The following is a 25,028-nucleotide window of genomic DNA, read 5'->3' as shown; positions in this document are numbered from 1 at the left end:
TCGGAGGGTTTTGAATCATGAGTTCGAGGTCCGGGTATAAGGCCTGGCGGCTGGCACGAAATCTTCCCTCCGTCATTCTTACGGTGCTTAAGTTTTCGCGATTTTACATCAGTCAATATAGGGTACAGCACAATTATAGTAGCGTCGAACATCGTTCTGTAATTTAAATTGGAGGGAAAGAAAAAAAGACTCATTTGTGGGTGTTTAAATGTGTGTTTGTGTGTGTGTGTGTGTGTGTGTGTACAATGAGTGATTGATGTTATTTCCTTGATATTTTCTGTACTGCAGAAGGAATTGTCGAATATCAAACGTTAAAAAAAAAACTTTCACTGGTGTAAGTATAAAACAAAATTTGAAAAATGCATGATATCCCACATACTGTGATTATTAATGCAATCTCTGTCTAACACAGCTTGATACAAACTGCTGGAAGTTAAAGGGATTGTATAGTTGTGGTTGAGATGGAGCTTCAGGGTTTTTTTTTTTTTGTGAGACAGTGAGAAACCTCTCAGGAGATATTAAAGAGCAAGCAATTATTCTAAGAGGAATTTAAAGTTTATTGGATGAAAATCGGTTTTGAAATGGCTGAGATATCCAAAAACAAAGTGATCCTATTAAAAGGTGGGACCCATCTTTTATTAGGACCATTTTGGTTTACTTTTTTTTTTGGACATCTAAGCCATTTCAAAAAAAAAAATTTCATCAAATAAATCAATTTTGAATTTCTCTTAGATTAATATTTCACGAGGAAGTTTCTCGTTATCTTGAAAAAAGTTGAAATCTAATCCCCCATCTCAACCAAAACACCTCTTTAAGTGTTTTATACAATAAAATGATCTCATTCACTTCTACAATTGCGTCATATCCAACAATTTTTTTTTTTCCTTCAGAAAGTTTGGTAAAAATCTGGGAGGCTGATAAAACAAAAGAAGAAGAAAAAAAAAGTTACATCCATTCCCTTTTCTGACAATCATTGAACAAGGTCATTATCTTCGTGACGCAATGATAGACATAAACATTTCCAATCTCTTCTTCTCACTCGTGGAAAAATTCCGGGAGTCATTATACAGGCCTGCAGACAATTGTCATGTCATCGAGTGCTTCAAAACTTTCCTTCGGATATGAATACGCATAATGATTCCATTCAGGCTAGAATTTATTTAATTACTACGACCGTCATCAATGTTATTTCCTCGGGTAGTTTAGCTCTACACACTCTATAATGGTAGGAAAGCGGGGGATAATTATCATACCCCAATTCGTTGTATACTGGCGTCACAACGTCACGTGTAAATGACAACTCCCGCATCATTTTGTTTCAGCGTCATTGCGTGCTATAAACCTTGTAATATTCTGTTAACAAAAGACTGGGTGTTTATCATGATGGCTTATTAACATTCTGCCACCAAGCATAATTTATTATTTTGCAATTGGCAAGAAGAGCTTTGGTAATGACGAGCAAAATGTGTTTTGTGCGGACCGGGATATTCTTATGCCCCGAAGAACTGCCATTTCATCGATATATTTCCCGTAAAACCTTTTTCAAAGTCTCACTTTTCCAGACATAACGACGAGCTCGTGAAGTGAATCGTTTAGATTCCCTCTTTGATCACTTTGTTAATTAATATCATTTGGAGTTCCAACCAACCCCATCACCCCCCCCCCACACACACACACACACAAACAAACAAGCAACTAACCAACCAACCAACCAACCAATCAACCAAACAAACAAACAAACAAACAAGTTTCACCGATTTCTAAGACCAGTGAAAACAGTCATGATCACAACAGATGAGAATGGTTGTTGTGGATCTAATTTCCTTTTTTTTATTATATAAAAGTGAAATCTCCTTGGGCTGATTGTTCTAGAATTTTAACAATTCATCAATAGTTTGTAAGTTACAAGTACACAGTTACAAGTGGAGTTCATGACGGGACCCCTTCATCAGAGAGAGAGAGAGAAAAAAAAAAGAAACTGTGCAGGAAAAAATAAAGATTTAATGTTTCATTACGCTCGGTTGAGGGGTTTCTCAGGCACGTAGGGAATTTTCGACGTTGCACATCCACGAAGATTATAGTACCGAGTATACGTGGGCAGGTACGTGTCTATGAGAAATACGTGTTGTAGCAAAATCAGTCCGTCCTCGGGTTAAGGCAATGCGCATGCGCAGCAACTGTCTACACATTCCTCCTGATGGTTCTTCCTCGATATCATTTTCATCAAAGAGCATAGAAGCTAGTGCTAGCGCAAGCTTATTCTCTTTTTCACGTTCGATCTGCGAAGGCGGCCTTGTCACAGCTCATACTTACTTTTTCTTCTGCCACAATAACCGCTTACACTGACTTCAAAATAAAATTGGATTCGTTCATCCTTTATGTTCCGCAAAAATGCAGTGTTGGAAGTTAAATTACTAGAGAAGCACACTATATCCCAATCTTTTATTCACGTACATGTGAAATGATTTTGTCCTGCCGCAAAAGAGTCCATCGAATCAAGGCACTTCGGTGACGCATCGCAAACAAGCGATGTTTGCTTAGTCCCATGAACTCGATTTTGTATTTCATCTCGAGCGCTTAGCGTCGCTTTCCCGAGCGTCGCTAATACGAAAATTAGAATGAGTCATAGATAAGAAAGCATTCATCGTTAAATGCTACATGGATAAAATTCAATGTTAAGCTAATCTTATTTTGTTTTTATGCAATAATTCAATCTGCGAGGGGGAAGTACTAGCCAACTTAACTGGTTAAGTTCGTGTTCTTGTGACTGGCAGCTCTATAAAATAGAGGCTGGCAGAATAAGCCAGTTCGGGGTTCCACTTTGCGCATGAGCAGAAGAAGGTCAATGGTATCAAAAGGACATGTTGGGTTTTAAATTTACCGCGATAAGCATCTGTAACCTAATGAATATCCAAGTAATCCTTATATATATTTTATTTCCAGCACACCCCCGACATCAAAAGCGGTATTTGGCGACACCAATAGAATAAGATTGTAATACATTGAATGCAAAATAACGAAATGGATGGTTTCCCATCCTGGTCACCTGATCTATGGCAAGTTCATCCTTCCTTTGAACATGACTGTTGAATTAAATAATTTTTTTTTTATGTCTGGCGAACTTCTGCATTATGTCGCTTTGAAAACGAATAAAGCGCTTAAAGGGAGGGTCTTTTAATTTTATAATGCATGATCATATGAAAACACTGTGTCAATACTAATAGAAATCGCATATGCTTTTCTTCAACGAGATCTGTGAACGTTCAAAAATCTCAGTGGGAAATCGCCTAAATCGCTCATTTTTCGGGTAGTCGGGAACGCCCCTAGAAAAAGCAAGGACCGGTCACGTGCCTTGTCATCAGGTGACACTTTGACGCAGCAACGGGAACTCATAGTGCGACTGAAAAAAAATGAAAGGTCATTGGTGCCCATGTGCACATGAGCTAACTCCAAACTGGCTTATTAATGATATTCACGTTCGTGAACATCTGTACGGAAAATCTGAAATGGGTTCTAAGTGGCTGGACGTATTAAATGAGTATCAAACGAGAACGGCGTCAGGCTAGATGAGTAGAAGCAAAATTTTATCACCGGAGCGTACCAGAATAAGTGTATGACTACCCGAGACCAAGGTTTCCGTTGGATGAGGATGAATAGTTCGCAAGTGGTTTTATCCGGTAAACGTGTTATGGAACTGTATGTAACACAGCGGAAGTAAAGCTGTGAGAGCTTCCATTGTATAGTTAGATAATTATTGATTAAAGACTATACCACGTGTTCTATACCACCGTGTCACTTCCCATCCATTCACTCTATGACATCACAATCACTTCATCAACTAAAAAAAGAAGAGAAAAAAATCCCGACAAATTCACACCCCGTAACGATTTTCGATTCCACTGCAGCACTCTTTTGTCCAACAATTATCATCACGGAAATGACACCAGACTGCAGAGTTCAAGTTTTATCACTCTCTGCCACTGTTTTTCATTCAGAGTGAAAACGATATGTGTTATTATAGGCTTCAGATAGTTAATTTAATTTACCAACGAAACAAGGCAAAAGTAAAATATCGCGAAGGGGAAAGGATGAAAACTGCACTTTTTAAAAGGTTATATACCCTCTTCTGAATAATAATTTCAAGACCAGTATATATCACCATGTGTCTCAGCGTCATAGAACCCCCCCCCCCCAAAAAAAAAAAAACACACACACAACAACAACAACAAACCAACAACATGATGCTATAATTATTCCACGTATTAGTACTTCCAGTTTATAGCTGACATATACCATAGTATGGTATACAGTGGTATAAAAAATAATAAACTCTCACGTTAATCATTTGTAGAACTACACATTTCTGTCTCTTACATCACACGTGTTCAGTTTCAACCACACATTAATCATGGTCATATAGGTCTCAAATCTGTTTGGAAAAAAAATCTATAAGGATATGTGGTCACAGGATTACATGCACACATGCGCATATATGCACAAACGCATTCTTTCACATATTTTACATCTATTCATTTACTGAGTGAGGGTACATCATGAAAAACGCATGAACGATTTTCTGTGACATGTGTTTGATATCCGTGTAAAGCATTTTTTCCCCTCCTATTCTACGCTCTACATACGTTGTCACCCACTAACAAATTCGGGAGTGTACGCTGAATTAGATCATGGACCTACAGGTCCATTGAATAGATAAAGCCCCTCATAATAGATACTTTCAAGGAAAACATTTCACAGTCTTTAGATGGGGTGAATATCAAAACGGGGTGCACACCTCATCAACTACATACAACTGGTCGTTTTCAAAGCTGGTATTCTAATTTTAAGGCCTTTTTCCGAATTAATGACAGGATCCGGAAGAACCATTTTGTTTACAGGTGTGCGCCCTGTCCTCTACTTATCATTCGGACGTAATTCGTTTACATAACGATTAAGATCACAATATCATTGTATAGTATCGCCCGCCACACACGTTATGACTTCACCGGAAGAGGACATAAAACTTCAAACAAGATAAAATACTCGTACGCAAGAGTTTCGTTTTTAACGGGCCAGATAAGTGCCCAAGTCTTCTTGTTTTGCAACATTTTGTATTATTCAGTGGTAAGTATTGGACTTTTTTTTAAATTGATCTCGCGGAAATAAAATCGCTCAAAAATCAATCTGTCCATGACTGTGTTCGGTTGATTTGTGTTTTTAAAATCTTATACTCTCAGCTTGTTAAAAAGCCGTGATGGTACCTGAAGATCACACGATACAATACAACAATATGAATTCATATACAAAGATGCGTCATAGTACAATGGGAATGAAAATATTTCTTTCTCTGTTTCGCGCATTGATGTGAATATTGCTGTGGAGTTGGGCACACATCGAAATGATCAAACGGATATACTCGGGCAACGCTGATAAAAAAAAAAAGGATTTCGTTAACTCTTCGAAAACATAATGAACAGACAAGGTTTTCTCGTGGCGAATAGGATGACCATGATTTCCCATACAGATTTGACCATGGATTTCATTCAACATTGACAAGTATATATTCACTGCAATGCGAACAAATCAATTCAATTTAATTATTTGTGGAAAAAGATTTATGGAAACATACATCCCTATATGATAAATGTCATACCAGCTCCATCTTTTAGAAATAATTGACTGCTTGCCTCAAGCCCAAAGAGAGGGCCTTAATTTTGGTTTAGTGGTGAGATAACATAATTTATAAGTCATTGTTCAGGCCTCACGAGCTCTGATGCCCATATTCATATTCACAGATCACATGCTATATCATAATTATTGTAGTCTTTCCGGAAAGGAAGAAAATTTTATGTCACATGTTAACCGATCCCGTATTACTAGTATATAGTTTCCCCCGCCAATTTCGTTAAATTTATTATCACCCATTTTCGTTTTCGTTTTATGTGCATTCAAATTCATAAGTATATGTTTGAAGCAGTGGAGTGACTGTGGGTGAAACGATTTCGTGTTAAGTGCTTTCGAATTCGTTTTTAGGCCCCCATCAATTAAAGGTCACTTTCTTGGGCATGGATTTCCACATTTTTGCATTCAAAATAGTATACAGCAGTGCATGCAATGGGCGGGGTACAGTATAAATTTCAGTTTCGTGTTTGAGCGATTGATATCCACGACATCAACGGAGCATTTAATTTCGTAATACACGTAAAAAAGCAAGGGTGATTTTGTCCTTTTAATCATTGAAAGAGACTTGTATTTTTTATCTTTAATTTCATCATCATCATGAGTAACATTGTTTTTTTCTAAATCTGAACATATTTCTTTTGCTCAACATTTCATACTGTGATTGTCAACATAAATCTTTCTTCTCATCATGATCAGCACAATGTTCTTGCGATCTTAAATTTACATAGATCTATATTTTCATAATAATAATCACATTGTTTTTGTGATCTTCAATTTACATCTATATTTTCATAATGATCATCAGTTCTTTTCTTATCCACATTTTTAATCTTTATTTTCATCATCATTATAGTTCTGAAGTTGATATTCAGCCACCTATGGGATGGACATGCCATCACCAAAGAGAAATGTGACCAATGGTACCGTCATACCCAGACCTAGCATATACAACATTGGTGAGGTGCTCAGCACGCCAACCCATCAATAGCGGAATAGCAATTTCAGAACTATATGGATCACATAATAATTATGATGATGAAAATAAAGACGGAAAATAAAGACGTAAAATGAAGATCACGAGCAAAAACCATGGCCAATTGGTTTCATACACTTTTTTATTTGTTTGTTTTGTTTTTGTTTTTGTTTTTGTTTTTGTTTTTGTTTTTGTTTTTGTTTTGGGATTTTTTAATGAAGTAGGAGAGGAGACCGCTTTTTTCTCTTTCTTTTTGGGGCTAGCTCGGTTTGGGATTGTATGCACTGTATCAGTATATAAATTGTATTTTATACTGTATCAAATCACATACTCCATCACTACTATAGTAGATACTATAATGTATTACACAGTATTACATATTGTATACAAACTGGCTCTAATTCGCTTGTGTCATTACGATCCCTTAAGTGCCACGATAGAGCCACGATCAAATTCATATCACAAAGGGTCATTCGCGGTCCTCATGGCTCTGCTTCACGTGATATTAAAAGGCAGTGTGACATCAGCATAGCAATATACTTGGAAGCTGCGATTTCAAAGGGATGAAGCCTCGTCAATGCCAAAAACAACGCCTTCGGCATCCTAGCTGCAGCGAAACGAAAAATCTGCGGTAAGTCAGAACTGTTTAAGTGAAGCAAACGATCTGCACTAACTTTGACCATTAGACAACATTTTTAATCGCTTATCGTCATTGCTTACGTCATTTGATTCAGACAATCTGCCATAAACACATCATAAATGAAATATAAACCACGATTTTTTTTTTAATGTTCAAACACATTAACGTCAAACGCAAACACTTTTCCTTCTCGTTGTTACGTTGCTGTTGGTTTGTTTGTTTGGTTTTTTTTTTTCATTTTAATTCTTTGCGATTACTTTCGCGAGCATGAATCTTACGACAGCCATACATTACTCTATTACCGACACACAAGTGCGCGGTCGCAACTCACAGCTGGTTTTGAACAAACATCGAGATCAATGAATTGGTTGGACTTTTTTTCGAAATTTGGATCGATGTGGCACAGTATCTGTAGAAATGGCTTTTCCATGAAAAAAAAAAAAAAAAAAAAAATCTTCCCGACTGAACACGGAGACCGGTGCCAGGAGAGCTTGTCATTGTCGCGCTCAGAGTCAACCATCACAACACGGAGTTCGGCGACGGACGCTCATTGGAGATTTCCCAGTAGGCAATATTCGTCCCTTGTACAACAATAACATTTCCCGATCCGATTTTTTTTTCAATATATTTAAACGTGACCAGCCTAATGGAGACTAAGGTATATTTTTAGCTCATATCCACGAAATCGTTCTGCCTTAAAAGCCCATTATAGGGTTTTTAAAATGTTACAGATCTTTCTTTTTTTTTTCCCCCGAATAACTTAAAAATGGATTCGTTGAGACTTGATTTTAAGGAATTCATACCAATTTTCTAGCACTTGAAATCATTTGAATTTAATCATAACCGGCCCTCCAGGTGATGTAAAGATCAGACTCAAATTGCTATCAATCTGTATGATGATGAAGTGTATTAATTTTACAACACTGACACGAAATGCGTAAGTAACTTCGGTATCTTCGTATTACAAATCTAAATTCTCAGTGTCCTTTGAATTACTTTCATGGTAAAGAGTCATATCTCCCCTATATGCAGTGATAACCTATTCAAACTTTTGATATGGATAATAACTAATTGCAAATTCCACGGCGACCTAAAATTAGCGATTGACTTAAAATCAATCGCAACTTTTGACAGATTTTCAATCCATTCAGTCCGACAAATTGTTGTCATTGATATCAATCGCAACTTTTTGATAAGATGGATCTGAAATCAATTGCAAAGTTGCCACGATCGATTGGGGAACTTTGATTCGAATCAATTGCAACTCTTTCGTCCGGCTCTTCAAAAACCTACCAAAGTACTATTGTTTACGGCATATGAGGCAGATGTATTCTCTTTTCCGTTTATAACTAAATAAGATTATATAGAATAATTCATATCAATCTCGCAATCCAAGGTGTATCAAGCGATTTTCGTATTTAAAAGCAGTAAAGCTTAGGGCATGCTTTGTAGAATATGAATAATATATAATACGACATGGAATACTATAACAAAATCTCCGAAATTGGTTTCCTTTTTTAGATGGTTTCACAGAAAAGCATGCGGGCCGCAATGGCTGGTGGTGATGCATTGAGCAATAAGCCGTATGATAGGGCAGTCATTGAACGGCGTCCATCTCCAGTGCTCACGATGCGAGATCATGATATAATTTGTCACTGCTTTCTTCGCTCTTCGACATCGCTTATAAGAACAGATGCCAGGGGCACATTTGTTTTTAATCTCTTTCCATGCCTTTTTCGCCGCAGAACAGGGAGGTCACCTCCCTGCACAGAATAATGGTGTGCAATCAACATGGATAAAAATAGAACAAGACAAGTTTAGGAGGAAAAACCCTCCGAGTGTTGTGGGATCTCCAGAAATTGACAGAACATTAAAAGGTTAAACTCCTGCATATAGGCCCTACTTCATAAGAACGCAAATTAAGTCTCATGTAATGGAAGGGAAGGGTTATATCAAAGAGGCTTGCAACTCTCCTTAAAGATTTTTATCCACTATAGAAGACGCATCTTCCCTGCTAAATCGACGCGTGTTACATACATCATACTCTCCAATGGTGCAATAAATGTGACAGTGTAAGTCACAAGTATTCTGTTGCCTTGCATAAACCTGGAAAAGTAATTGAAAAAAAAATACCGAAATTACTATTTGAGATTAACTATCCATACAGACGATGAAAAAAAAAGGAAAAAAGGGAAAAACCCTCAAAAAACGAGCACATAGCTGAAGAATAAAGGGGGGGGGGAGGATTTGTTAATAGGTCTTATAGGAAATTCACAAAAAAGAGAACTTTAAGACTCTATCAATATGGAAGTAATGAGCAAAACGTGATCACATTTCAGTGCTCTTGGAATTTTGATTCTCACTAATTGTGTATTGAAATGGTTAATTTTTAATTCATTTTTATTTTCTAATTTTATTTATTTCTTTTGCTTGATGAGGGCCGTAACTCTCCTCTACCCACCCCCTCCTCCCCCTCTTCCTCCCTCACAGGGTCTGGTGCGTGTCTGGCATACACTGTATTAAAAATGGCAGTACGATCGAGGACGGAACACCTGTCCTCGACAGGTATTCCAATATTCCTGAAGGTGACACCTAGACTTTTCGAGAGTGTGTGAGTATACCTGAGGAGCCATTAGAGACATCGCGGTTGACTGCATGGATTTAAATAGGTGTAGCCTGGATACAGCGTCATGAGAGGGAGGAAACGTATGTTATAGGCATACACCCATTCCACAGATATTTTTTCTCATTGGTAACTCGTCGGAAGCAAAGTTTTCTGCTTCCAACCACCAACCGAGGTGTGCGGGATCGCAGTCTGATGAATCCGACTTGTGTCGATCGACTACCAGGTCAGTGTCAGATCCGATGGCGGTGATCCGATGAGGCAAGATCGTCCGATGAGGATCACGCGCGACATGTCCGACACTGACCTGATAATCGACTAACACAGTCGGATTCATCAGAGTGCGATCCGATGCACTTCGGAGCGTGGCCAGCAGCAACAAACTTGGCATCCGACGAGTGGCCGATGAGAAAAAAAAAAATCGAACTGGAATGAGGGTATGAAGAGTTTATCACTTCGAAGTTGCATGGAACTAACCAAAGTTGCGCACGACCACTCAAGAAGTTAGTGCGTTTTCCAGAAACGTGATAACACTCTGTATTCTATCACTCACAGCCCGAATGACATTTCCTGATTCGTGCTCAGTTCCTAGTTCGCATCTCAGACTTATTAGTTTGGCTTAAAACTGACCTGCGACATTGTTTCTCAAGTTTCCTTTTAGCGGGAAATGTCTCGTTGCTCTCCCTCGAACACGCACGGGTCAACATGATGACAATGGCAAGTCTACGTGTCAGTTCCAGTGGACTAGGAGGCCATCGAGTGTTTGAAGAAGAAATGGGTGACATGTTTACACCCCTTCTCTTACCTACTCGGATAATTGTTGATATGCGAGGAGACGGGAGGGGGGTTCTTTCTCCCTCCCCTCCCCCCCCTTTACAAATTAGGCCTCCTTTTTTAGAATATTGAAAAAGAAGAGCGAGGCCTGATGAATCACCTAGAAATCTTTGGCTTGCTATAAATACATCGTTGAAGAATGAAACCGCCAACTTAGTGCATGAACAACTAATTATTCATTGTTTCAGTTTTCTATGACTTCGGTGAAACGAATTCCAGTTATTGAGCTCTGTTTGACTTCTTTTCTCTGACCATCTCCCCAGCACCACCACCCCCCCCCCCCTCCCCATCCCCCTCCCATTCCATCATCATCCTCGAAACATTCCTAGTAGCCGGCCGGCCTGCAGAGACCCGATGAATCGGTTCTCCCCAGAGAAGTGGAGAGGAGATTATGGAAGACGGATTGGCGCGGGAATTGCGGATAACGGGGAGCGGTCCGCAGCGCGGCTTATCTCGGTGAGATGTGGACTCCTTCGACATAGGCGTACACCTCAGTAGTCTCCAATTCAGACCAATGCAACCACTCGGAAAAGGACATGCTGGATTTCTGACAATGCCTCATGACAATTTAAAGGAATCTTCAGTTCTTATACTTTCCTCTATAAACTATTTATCTTTGTATAGATCAATGCTCTACACGAATGTATACTGCTCGTCCTCGCTGTCTGTGAAGTTCATTATTTTGTATAAACTTGTGACAGTATAGTGACGACAACTAAAACGGATAATTATAACAATGGCTACATATGTAATTGTTACAATAGTAATGGCAATGATGATGATGATGATAATAATAATAAAAAATGATAATGATAACTATGATAATGATAATAATAACAATGTATATTTAAAAAAAAAAACACTGACTGGAGCAATACTGATAATGTCTCACTTCAATACTGATAATGTCTCACTTCTTTTTGATATCACTTACCAACAACTCAACACAAACAAGAATTGGTCGAAAAATCACCTTTGATTATCACGAAATACCGTCAAAAATCATCAACCCATGATTGATAATATCTAAAGGAGGAGTTTGTTTACACCTCACTGATGCCTTGCACATTTGAGTCATCATGCATCATGCCATACAAAGACTTACATTTATGCATGTACATCAAAATGTTTATAACTCAAAGGCAGGGGTTTGTTTTGATTTGTTTTCTATTTGTCATGAGGTGAACACAATAGTCTAGCAGGGTACTACAGTTTTTCTTTTTTTTTGGGGGGGGGGGTGGGCCACGTACCCCTTCGGGCAAGTAGATTTCCCAATTATTGTTATTTCATTATTATTATTTATAAAAGCAAACCACGGTACGCAATTTCCCAGAAGTTTTACGTAGGTCACGGAAAGCTTAAACATTAGGGAGCGAAATGATAAGGGAGTGGCGAGAAGAAGAAGATGTTGTCAAGTTCTAAGCAACATCTGAGTCTGGTATTGACACTACCGTCGCGCTGACCTGGTTGGGGAGAAAGTCAATTTGCACTGCATGCATCACAATTCAACCTGCTCGCTGTTTTCCCTCTGCATGAGAAGGTGCCGCCACCCTCGGGCTAGCATGTCGACAACACTCCTCATACTCGTCCCCCTCACCTCCCCCCCCCCTCCCTTCTCTCTCGCTCTCTCTCTCTCGACATCACCTCCTCCTCCTTCTTTACATCCCTCCTCTTCTCTTTTCTCCGAAGCGGGCACCGTATTCCCGCTAACTGCCAACTGATAGTCATCGTCTTCTTGAATTCACTTCTTTCCCGAGAAAAATCGAAAATCCCTCTAGAATAAAGATTCTCGGCAGGCAGCCTACAGAGCGGATTCTGAGATTTGTGTCGGAAGATGGAGGGGGGGGGGGAGAAGGTGGATGGAGGGAGGGAGCGGGTGACACGAGGAAGAAAAGTGCATCGTGTTGCGCCATCCAATGAAGCCGATGTTGATAACATGACCTCTTTTCGATCATGATGGGCAGGAATTCCCAATAACACCGCTGACTTTCACTGGCTAGCCAGCAGATGAAATTCAATTATTTTCTGGCAAGGACGTGAACACACTGTTAAGAAAGGGTTTTCATTTGATGGATGAGATTGTCTGATGCATTAGGGGTACGCACGATTTCAACGAACTTCTTACACTGTCTTTTTTGTGCCACTATGCGCGTCTTCAAACAGATTTTTAGTTTTTTATCGATAAAATCCACTGTCGTTACATTTAATCTTATGTATATGTGATTCAGTAAATAACCGTGACTGATCGGAGATCAAGTAAACCTGTATGTTAGCTGCATACAAGCACTAAGACAAGTACCCAGCTCAAACCATGTGATCTTCCTTTCACAAAGTTAAAGTCATTCTGCTGGAAAATTGCAAGTTGTTTACAAACGCTTTGAAATCATTATTCAAGTTTTACATTTCATAAGACTCATTCTTGTGAAGAATTGTTATGAAGTGATTAAGGAAGGCGTATAATGTTAAGGAACCTAAATATAGAAATCAGACTGCTTGTACTCATCTTTATTTAGATTCATTAACAACGTTTCACAAGACTCATTCTTGGACACATTGTTGGAAAACACAGTATTCCCTTTTCTTAGAAAAAAAAAAGACACTTTTTCTATTTTTGAACCTCAAGCAGTCTGATTCCTATATTTAGATTCCTTAACAAGATTCGCCTTCCCGTAATCACTTCATAATAATTTTATTTCGGGCCCTATGGAGGCACTGGCCGCTGTACAGAAGCGAAGGTTACAAAACGTCTCATCTTGAACCTTTTTCACCGAAGTTTTATCTCAAGTATACAGACATCCATCTATTTCTATGTTTGTACTTACATTGATATAATGTGATAATATCACACACTATCGAGCCATAATGTGAATAAATCTTATCTAATGCGCCATTTCGAAGCGACATGTAGATATTGAATGGTAATCATGCCACACATTATCAATATATAATATTTACTGCACTCATTGGAAAGTGGATGATCCAAGATCTTGAAAAGTTACAGCATGATATGGTAACTTTTTTTTTCCAGATGAAAAAAGACACTGTTTATAAAAGTCCACACTTCTCCTTGTGAACTCTGTCGGATGCAAAATCAGCACAAACTTTGAACTATCATTCAGTTTTCTTTTCATTCCATCATTATGTTTATTCTGAGTTAAACAATTTCTCTGTATTTTGTACTTTCCCCATCAGTATAGATCCCAAGGTGGTCAAAGCTTGCTTTTGTGTATAGATTTCATCATGTTTCTCTTGCATTCAATGTGCTATCATAATTCATTATGATACTGCTACAAGTATTTTACACATGTTGTACATTTATATGTAGCAGTCAGTGAATTTTCGTCTGTTTTATGTATATCCTTCATGACTGTGTGCTTATCACATTGCAAGAAATGTTGCTCTTTTGAAAAGAATGAGATACAAAATATATTGAATTGAATAAGTTTGAGATCACAGCACATGAATCACGTGGTTTTCTTTGTCTTGCATCACTAATGAGCAGCTAGGACATCTTTCTAGCATGACACTCTGCGTGAGAAGGGCAGAAACCCATTACATGGAGTTAAAATGAAAAGAGGAGCTATACAAATACATCTCACAAGTATCAATCTAACACGTATTGTCTTATAGTGGGAATAAATAGATTACTCTATAAATTCAAAACATTAGTAAAACAACTTGAGCTTTTTGACTCCAGGTGCACTCCATTTAGATGATTCCAACTTTCATTTAGTTCAGATGAAGTTCACTGATCTTGAAATTTGACCTTGGCAGAACAGAAACATTCCACTTTTTAGTATTCTTACCAAACACTTTTCCATTGGACTTTCCTGGATGAGGCTACGGCTATAAAAATTACCTTCATCAGTCTAACTTTTAAAGCAATAGCAGATATCAAATAAAAGAGCAGATCGAGAAACACGAAGGAAACCTCCAAAAAGCTAAAGCTTGTAGGAATTAAAGGTTTCTAGTTACCTAAAAGCTAGACAAAGACATGTTTAGCCAAAGTTGAGTGACCCTTAACTTGATAGATTTGGCTGAGGTCTTATCCAACCATCTACATCTTATGCAGTGTACCAGTGCCATGTATCAAGAAAGAACATGAAATAAAATGAAAAATCTGCTGGGGGGAGTGTTTTGTCTTGAATCACATCAACTAAATCTAGGGCAGACAGAAAAAGGAAAAACTCAAAGGTTTCAGTCACTATACCAGTCAGCATGCACGTGTGTGGCTAGCTTGCACATAGCTTGCATATGTACTGACGAGTATACATTTGGTTGTGTAGACTGGCATATGATACATCATTAAATGACTCAAATACAAAAAAAAAAAAGAGTTTATTCTAATGAGACTGGTGAAAAAAAAAAACAACTTTGACTTTAATACTTCAAAGGACATTTTTTCAACTAAATAATGAAATATACACACACTTTCTACGTTGGTCTGAGCATTTACTGCAACTTAGCAAACTTTGACTTTTGCAATTCTGACTCAACATGTATTGAGCCCTCGGAGCCTCTGTGACTGGCCAGCTTGCCAAGCACGGCATGACATATATGGTACACTATGACACGCTACTAGTAGTTGTGACGGTGTATTCCGAACTCTTGTAAAGTGTGTATTTTATGCACTGGTCAATCTACAACAGTGATAGACTGAATGTTCAATGTAGTTGCACTCATTTGCTAAAGTCCTCCTAATGTCCACAACATTGTGTTTGATATTTGTATTTGGTTGACCTTAGCTACATGTGAATAACTCACTGGTGAGAAATGACTGATTTGTTTGCACCATTATAAATTCTTTATTTATCTCTCTCTCTCTGCAAATGCCAACTGGGTCATGCTGTAAAACCATCATGAGCCATGTCCTCTTTTGGGGGAATTCCTTTGATTTTTGGAAGCCTCCACCAAACAAACCAGACAAACAAAGAAACCAGGAATTTCCTGTGGCATAACAATACACGAAAACAAACAATGACAAACAAAAAAAGATAAAGTACCTTGGGATTTCAGTGTGAAATTTAAGGGGGAAAAAAAATGGCCTGTGTCATTATCTCACATTGTGTGGCATCCCATGGGTACAAGAATACAAGAAGAAGAATAACAACAACTAGCACAGTCATAAGACCATGCTTTCTTCAGGGTGATCTCTTCTCTGGTAAAATCTAAAGCAATTTTTTTTTTTTTGGCTTATTTGTTCTTTCACGGGACAATGGAGAGAAATTTCCCTCTGCTCTAGGTCATATAACTAGGAAACAATCACGATGTATCTTGAACAGTGTCACGAGTATAATGCTAACTTTCCCAGATATGTGAAGTCATGCATACTTTGCGTATAAAACACAAGGGTAGTACAACGTGCAGGCACCATCACACTGGCCTGATTACGGCAATCTAATTGAAGTAATCGTGCAATTGAATATAGGATGACTATGATTCAAATGCCTGTACATTTTTTGTAAAGTTTAAATCCAAACAAAAGCTCTCCTCTGAAGTTTCAATTCTTCTTTGACAAAGAAATCAAGCATAGTGAAAAGGGAAGAAAGTATATTATCAAACCAGTGTCCATGCTTCCGGGATACAGTTGTCTGTGGGAAGACTGGAAAACGCATACATACAAGGAACTATGAAGGTGACCTGTGTATGCCCCATCCTGAGGGGGAAGTGGTATTTCCTGTTTGGGACAGACAGATGTAAAAATCGTTACCAGTCTCCTCTCACTACACCCTTGACCTCTGGTAGCCAAACAGTTACACCCAACCACTGGCAGACTCAAACAGACAGGATTTCTTTCTTTTTTTCCCTCAATATCTATCTACAGTTGAACCTCTCTTATCCGGCCTCCCTTTATCCGGATCTCTCTATTATACGGACGCAATCTCGCCGTGATTTTTTTTCATTTTAATAATTACGGGAGGAATGGGGGATTCCCAACTCCTTGAGAACTCCTACACAAACACACATGAATTACATGATTAACATACATTACATCAAATTTCCTTCCAAATTGCTTACCTTCAGACATTTTAACATCCCCAAACATCCCCAAATGTAACAATGAAAAGGTTGCAGTATACACATTACTACATGTGGTACTACAATGGGCTACATCAGTACATGTGTATGTATATGTACATGTATAAAGTATTGAGTCTCCCTTATCCGGCCAAATCCCTTATCCGGATGAGCCCTGGTCCCGACTTGTCCGGATACGAGAGGTTCAACTGTAGTATCAAGGACAGCAAAGTCACTTTGGCATTACTATGTATGCGACATAAGAAAAATTCATCATTGGTCAGATTTTACTCATACAGCACACAATTTTATTATAAATATTAAAGAGATCATTACTATGACACCTCCCCATGACACCTTTGTAGCTCATCCCATTATAGCTTCTTGGAGCTGCAACATGGATTACCTCATGAAGTATCAGGTAAGTTGTAATATTTAAAAGAAAAGTTTCTTCGGTCTGTGATATTTTCTCATTTTGGAAATAGATTCTAACGTAGGTCATGATTGAACACACATTTCTTTTTTTTTTCATTGTAACAAAAGGAATTAAAATAAAAGAATTACAGAAAGAACAAAATGGAAGTTAGTATGTTATAATCTCAAACTAACAAGCCCATTTACCCCAAGAAATTCTTGCTAGCTGCCCTTCCTAACCCTATACCTTTACAACCGTCCAAAATGACAAAACTCATCCTTCCTCACATGTACCCCCCCAACAGAATACCATACACAGCTGCAAACAGGCACAAACACACACACACACACACACACACACACACACTCACCCCCCCCCCCACACACACACAAACATACAGTTAGGCAATATGACAGCTGAACAAACACAGATTACCTTGTTCACACTCTGTCAGCCAACCATGTCCCACCTCCCTTCCGTTCCAACACAATTCCACTCCATCTATCACAAAAGTCTGCGGACGATTGGACCTCCATTTGCTATCAGCAACAACCACCTGACACTCAAAGGGAAATTCCCGTCCATCTTAAAAAGTTTGTCTGAAAAGAAAGAGTAACATTTTACTAGCACAGCACTGTTCAAATCTGGATAAAAGGTAAGAGAAGTTATTAAATTAAAAAAAAAAAATGCTAAAATTTGAGACACAGGTTGATATGAATATGCAAATGAGGTAGCTGATTATGTCATCACCTCACAAGTTTCCATTAATCATGTAAAAAGAAATGACCCCCCAAAAAAATTATTCTTCTGCTTACAAAAATATAGAACAACTTTTGGCCAAATAACTTCAAGATATTGATCAGTCAGATATGTTAGGATTTGATACTGGGGCATGCTTTTGTGAGAAAAAAAAAATGAAAATGTTGAGATTTTATATACAACTATATGGGAAGTTGTGAGGCGATGGCATTATCAACTCACTATTTGCATACTCATGTTGCCTGTATGAAAGCTGCATTTTTGAGACAAAGAAATTTCACAATTTCATAACTACCCTAATTTTTATGGGATTTTGATCAAATTTAACTGTTGTGCTTGATAAATTCTACTCTTTCTTTTCAGACTAACTTTTAACTGCTGTGGAATTCCCCTTTTATACACTTGTGACAGTTTAATATGTTAGTTCTTCGAGGCAGAATTACTGATAACTTCATTCAGTGAGTTGAGAGACTTGTGTCATCCTCTGTCACAAAATGTAAAACCAATGTCATTAAAACTTGTAAAAAAAAAAAAAAAAAAAAAAAGAAATGTCTCATACTGAAAGTTGTTTTGAAAGAGGGCAGTGACCTGTCTTTTAGAATTCTTAAAAACAATTCTAAATCACACAAAGTCATTGAATTCAACACAGGAAAACTCTGTTGAAAAGTAACCTGAGATTACCAAGGTAAAAAGTTTTATGCAACAGGCCCCAAGTATTGTCCAGAGACGAAACACGGGGCAACATTCCACAGATAGTAATATCAAAACACAGGGTGAACGATGAGTGCACCATCTTAAAGGGGAAGGCTAGTAACTGATCAGTGGGAATCAGTGGAAATGCTGGGAGATGATTGTTCCAATCCTTATGGGATTCATTCAAGAGTTCATTGTATATCTATTGTTGTGTGAAAATGATTTGCTTCAGAACGGTCTCATATTCAAGTAATGTGCAGATTAATGCTCCGTCACTGACCAGGGACGCTAATCTGGAAGCATTAAACTGCACATTACTTGTATATGAGACCATTCTGAAGCAAATCATTTTCACACAACAATAGATATACAATGAACTCTTGAATGAATCCCATAAGGATTGGAACAATCATCTCCCAGCATTTCCACTGATTCCCACGAATCAGTTACTAGCCTTAGCCTTTAACCACCACTGCTCAAAGACCTTCTCTGGGCATGCTACTACAGGAAACTCAACCGTCCCTGGCCAGTCCATAACTGACATACAGGAAATGTGTATCACCAGCACATAGCACATCATCAGCATTGCTGAAGTATATAATAAGTGTATACTGTGCGGATGTGTATTATTACAGGCATATATTGTCAATAAAGACATTTCAATTACGGTTTTCTTGTTTGAAATATGTTTACTATGTCAATGCATTCTATTTTTCATTTCCTAAGGATATCATAAGAAAATAGAGAAAATGTAAATCATAAAATCAGCAAACATTGTTCACAACCAAAACTTTACAGTGTTATACAGTTCGACTCGTAGCATACAGAGCATGCACTGGTTGCAACAAGATTTCTGGCAAAGATCACGTCATCTGGCATCTCTTGGTAGCATTTACCTTGAGAGCTTTAATACCCTGATGTCTTCCGGAGGCTTCATAGAGTCTACCCTGGACGGTCTAGGGTAAAATTTACCCCCACATCATCCAGAGGCTACCCAGGGCTGCCACTGTATTGCGTCTTAACAGACATGAGATAACAATGTTCTCTGGGTGTCCTCCTGAGGTTACCCCGAGTTCTGTGGTCCGTTTACAACAGGAGACCATATAAGCCACATGCTTAGCGAGTCTAATTTTTCACGACTCTAGAATCCCCATCAATTTCGCGAGCGGTTAAATTCACAATCTTGGAGTATAGGACAGAATGAAGGAATGTATGTGTGCACTTCATATTCATGTCAGGATCAGAGATGATATTTTCATGTGTTTTTGAAATCAGGAATAGCACCAGACTCACAAATATTGTGAAAACAAAAACCTCATGAAATATTTGGCATATACAGTATTAGTTTCTTGATCAGGGGTCTACACGGGGTTTCATTTCATGTCATGATTGCAATTCTAGCTAGGATGGCAACTTCTTGTAGCAACAGTTAATCAGAAAGTAGGATTCTTGTCATAACCACAACACTTGTCATTGCAGCAAGGGTAGCTACCATAGCAACTTATGACATGGAGTCCTGGTTCAGTGTAATGTAAATACAGAATACTTTGCAACATAAAACTTTTTATGGAATTTGCACTCAGCAGAATTTTTGTGAAAAAAGAAAGAAAGAAAAATGACAAGATGGGAATATATTCTGACATACCAAACTCCATACAAATATATTCTGATATTCTGAAGTCATGAATGGACACATGTTACAGAATTTAGCATACCATGAAACATGAAGCATGTGAATGTCTCCCCTCATACAGAGTACATCCGACACTTTTACCCATCACCAATCAAACATCCTTTTATACACACAAACATACAGACAGACACAAATCCCATTTTACATGATGCTCTGATGTAAAGTAGCATGGGCTCACCTGTCTCGCGGAGGGCGTCGAGAATCCTGCTCAGCGCCCCCTTGTGCGACTTTCCATCGGGATGCGAGATGAGGACATCCACGTCCCCACACGTCTCCTTCCCGCGTCGATACGACCCGCACACCACAGACAGCATCCCTGGAAAGAGCGACGCTGCAGTTTCTCTCACCTGTGCCAGCATCGGGTGATTTTCAGAGATAGCACCAATGTAAAAAAAAATGAAATAAAAAAAAGATGAAATAAAATAATGAGGCTTCTCCCTGTAAAACCAACAAAAAGGTCAACAAAGAATTTTTCTTTCACTTCAGGTCATATACAGAAAGAAGAAGAGATTCCCAAGCCTCTGCTTATACAGTAACGGTGACACAACATTTTGGTCCTGCAACAGTTGCTCAGGTCTTATTTTCACCAAGGACTGAAGGTTAGGGTTAGGGTTGTGAAAGAGCTTTAGGTTTAGTTTGATGTGAAGATTAGGATTAGGGTTAGGGTTAGGGTTATGTTTGTGGGGGAAATTCTTGTTTGGCATAGCATGCAGATATCTCATGGGAGGGAAAAACTTTTGTTACAGGAGCGAATGTCATGGAACCATACTGTATATGCCATATATTCTGCATGGTGTTAATTTTCACAAACTTCGGAAGTCCGGTGCGGTGCTAGTCACAAATTTAATAATGCATGAAAATATTAACACTGATCCTGACATAAATATGATGTGCATGTGTATATTTCTCCATTCATTACTGTACTCCATGATCACAAAGTTAACCACTAGCAAAATTATTGGGAAGTCCAGATTCACAAAACGTGAGACTAGCTAAATATATGACGCATACAGTATGTAACTCATCCAAACTGACTGTTCCTATAATCCAACTCAAATAAAAGACTGAAAATCCAGTTGCTAGGAATGTTGCATTTTTTAAGGTAAACAGCCTTAGAGTTCATGGTTTGTTAAAGTGCACTGCTAACTTCTCATTGTTCAAGGCACAAGAAGGGATTCGAAACTGGAGCAACTGCTATGAAGGGAATCTGATACCAATGAAGCATATTTCATAATCATTCATGACTTATTCAAAGTAGAAAATGTTACTGCTGACTATTTTGCTCGGTTTCATTAGTAAGATTTTACAGAATACTTTCATATACCATATATGGCTACAAAATGGAAATGGAAAAAGAAAAGTTACACCAAATACGTAGTTTCATTAAATTCAAGATTGATTTTTAAGTGATGGTTCAGATTTTGCTCTATTTTCAACCCTCTGTACAGAACTTTAACTTTGCACAGGGGTCAATTGGTGTCCATGGGAGTGTGTGGGGAACACACAGACAATGGTCCTGAACAATGGCCGGGTTTGAATGCTCTATTACATCACTCACTGTTCTCTCAATGTCCCCGGCCTCTTCGCGTGGCATCCTCTCCAGAAACTCGTGGTAGTGCTTCAACCCAATCTGCTGCTGCTTGCTCAGCTTGGCCTTTTCTCTCAAATCGTCGAGAGTGCGGTACCCCTGGAGTGTTGGAATTATCATTTTAACATAAGTCTGTCATTATAGTGATATTAATAATCAACTTACATGGTCGTACACACACATATACACACAACACACACATACACATTTCATTTTTCTTTTCAAAGAAATCACACCTGAAATGAAGGATCTATTTGGCCTGACATATATTTACAAACAAAGCAAGAATTTCTTATGTCTGCCAGATCGAAAATGCATTTCTGCTATATTCAGGTTCCTCTTAATTTATTTGCATTATGTATGTGCACATGCCAAAGCCATTTCCATCTTGTGTCAACGTTTTTGGATAGATAAAAGAAAGTTAAGAGGAGTTCAAAATTCATGAATACAGAGTGATGAAATAATATTTGTGACTCATTCAGTCAACTAGAAAAAAAGCACATTCTAATAAAAAAATCCTTGAATATAGACACACAAAAAAAAAACAGTAGTTGCAATCAAAACAAATGAAAGATGATGTTTACCTCATACAAAATACTGTTTGAAAATACAGAGCCCAGTTGCTCCTGGCATATCCTTCCACTTAATGCAGGTCATGGAAACAATGTAACAAGTCTGCCAACCAATCAGAATCATACATTAAGAGGAGTATGAAACATTGATACTGTTCTTGTTGTTGTTTTTGTTTGTTTGTCTAGTCTTTGACAACTCACAAAGTTTTGTGCAACAAGGTTCCTGGCATTGATTCTCATGCTTCACAACTCACCTGCTGGACCCAGTCTCTAGCAACCGTTGGCCCCGCCCCCCAAACATTGTTAAAAAGGTCGATGGCCTCCATGTCCTCCCCTTTGCAGACAAAGTCAATCTTGCGCAAGTGACCACTCTGGATGATCTCCCAGATTTTGTCCGCCATCTTTGCTCCAATGCTGGGGATGGCACTGGCCTCCTGAAGAGAAAAGAGAGAGAAAAAAATTGTATTATATTTTTCCCCTTTCTGTTCTAAGGACTTTGGGCAGTGTGTCCAACGTTATGGGGTTTTCTGTGCCAATCAGCATTCAAAGCACACAACGGCCAGGTCAAAGGGAAACTCCTTTCATTGTTTAAGTTGACCATGATAAAAGAAGTAAAATAAAAAGCACAGAACTGTGATGTGAAAGCAAAGAGATTTATAGTGAGCACTGGCCATACATGTTCATACATTTGAGACATCTAAAACTGAATGGGTAGCACATGCACAGATCAGGGAATTGATGGTATCTTTGTTCAAGTCATATCTTTTAGTTCATAATGGTATTAAGTCATTTATACAAATATATGTATATTCTATTAAGGAACATGATAACATTTCATTGGTCAGATATTGATTTTCACAAGATCATAATGTTGTTTTAACTATGGCTGAGAGCAAAGGGATTTTTTTTTTAAATTCAGAAATCAAAAACTAAGAATAGACTACAAGATTATTTGAGTACTACAGTTGATTCAAGTAATTATAATGTAGGGCCCGAGTATCTACAGTAGTGAACATGTATAAACTTTTTGTTTGCTTTAAATGTGGAGAGTAAAGAACTGTGTGTGCTGCCATCTACTGTTCAATGACTGTACAGTATCCAGGCAAGACAAGCTCCCATGACAACAATGGCAGCTCACTTCCATGGCAGACTCCATTATGGACCAAGTGCTCTTGTGCCTAAACATTTCTTTGTGTGAAAGTTACATCAGAAGGTGATAAAACTAAGACAATTATGGAATTTCAGAGTTTAGACATCAACTTGAAATTGTGAGATTGGTGACAATCACATGTGTATATCCAGTGAGGTGATGACATCATTCCCTAGTAGGTGCACTACCGATTTGGAGACACATCTTTGCTATATTTCCTCTTTTGAAACTGGTGCAAAAAAAAAAATAATAATAATAATAATTGTCTGATTTGAATGAACTTTTCATGTTTCCACAAAGTCAACAACATTCCTTTTCTCTTTTTTATTTCCTCTTGGCAACTCCTTGTGAGAGACGAAAAAAAAAAAGTTTAGGAACATATTTCAGAGAATTTTGCCTCAGTTTCATAATAAGTCAATCTCATCTGTTCTCACCTCCCAGGATGTGACATCTTTGCCGTAGTTCTTGAGAGCGGAGATAGCCTTCTTATAGCCCAGCGCTCTCCACCTGTCCTTGGTGTTTTCATATGTCTTCATCAGAATCTGACCATAAAAAAGTAAAAATACTTCATAGATGAGTTATTTCTATCTACTTACACATCATCAAGAGAGTTGTCATTTGATTGCTGCTTTTAGTTTTATTTTTTTTTTGTGTGTGTGTGTGTTTTGTTTGGTATTTGCTCCAACAAAGCAAAGTAGGAAATTGTGCACTGATACACTCTTGTGATATCTAATAACAATTTGATACTTTTCAGTAAATATGTCTGAAACAAATTTCAGTTTAACTTTACATTGTTTTGAAGAGTTACCATGCACATCCATGCACTGCATCAAAGAATGATGTTGTCACTAACTTGAAATATTCAAATGAACTACCTGAACTTGCTTATTACCAAGGAGATCTGCACCAAAACCTAAGAGGTTTTTTTTTTTCCCCTAAGAGTGATACATGGTATGTTTCATGGACAAAACAAATGGGGACTAGCGCAGTACAATGATTAGCAATGTCAAGTTACACAGTTGATAAAAAATAACACATTCTAGATGGACAACATAGTAACTGACATTAAAACAGTAGTTTAATGATATTCCCATTAGTTATCTGACTTTATTCTAAATCTATTTTACTCAGTTTTCATATCACTAGTTTCATTCACAATGAGTTTCTTTTGGGGTAACTCCTATACAGTATGTCCCCCCAAAAAAATTACAATCTGATTTTCGCATAAAAACGTGATAACACCCAATATGATTCAACTGTCTAAATGCTGATTCAGGGTCTTAAAATATAATATCTTAGCTCTATTTTGCAGAAAACCTCATTCGAATTGGTTAAGTGGTCACAGAGAAATGTGGATTGTTGTAAAGCATGTCATGAGTCTGATTCTTCCA

The 25,028-nt window shown here is 38.0% G+C and overlaps 1 protein-coding gene across 1 annotated transcript in view; it reads right to left on the bottom strand.

Moving 5' to 3' along the window:
- LOC139710809 (DNA polymerase lambda-like) overlaps nt 1–25,028 on the bottom strand; it is a 91,652-nt gene that overhangs the window by 64,186 nt on the left and 2,438 nt on the right. The window contains exons 3-6 of the mRNA XM_071622717.1: nt 24,072–24,179; nt 22,742–22,921; nt 21,886–22,014; nt 20,506–20,674 (exon numbers count right to left, since the gene is read on the bottom strand). Of these exons, the coding sequence (XP_071478818.1) occupies nt 20,506–20,674; nt 21,886–22,014; nt 22,742–22,921; nt 24,072–24,179 (586 nt within the window). The remainder of the gene's footprint in view (nt 1–20,505; nt 20,675–21,885; nt 22,015–22,741; nt 22,922–24,071; nt 24,180–25,028) is intronic.

The sequence above is a fragment of the Diadema antillarum genome, unplaced genomic scaffold, assembly GCF_040938485.1.
Source record: "Diadema antillarum isolate AM-2024a unplaced genomic scaffold, OU_Dant_1.0 seq00001569_RagTag, whole genome shotgun sequence".
Taxonomy (NCBI): domain Eukaryota; kingdom Metazoa; phylum Echinodermata; class Echinoidea; order Diadematoida; family Diadematidae; genus Diadema; species Diadema antillarum.
Note: the sequence above shows the minus strand (reverse complement) of the source record. Positions and strands in the feature narration are given on the sequence as shown.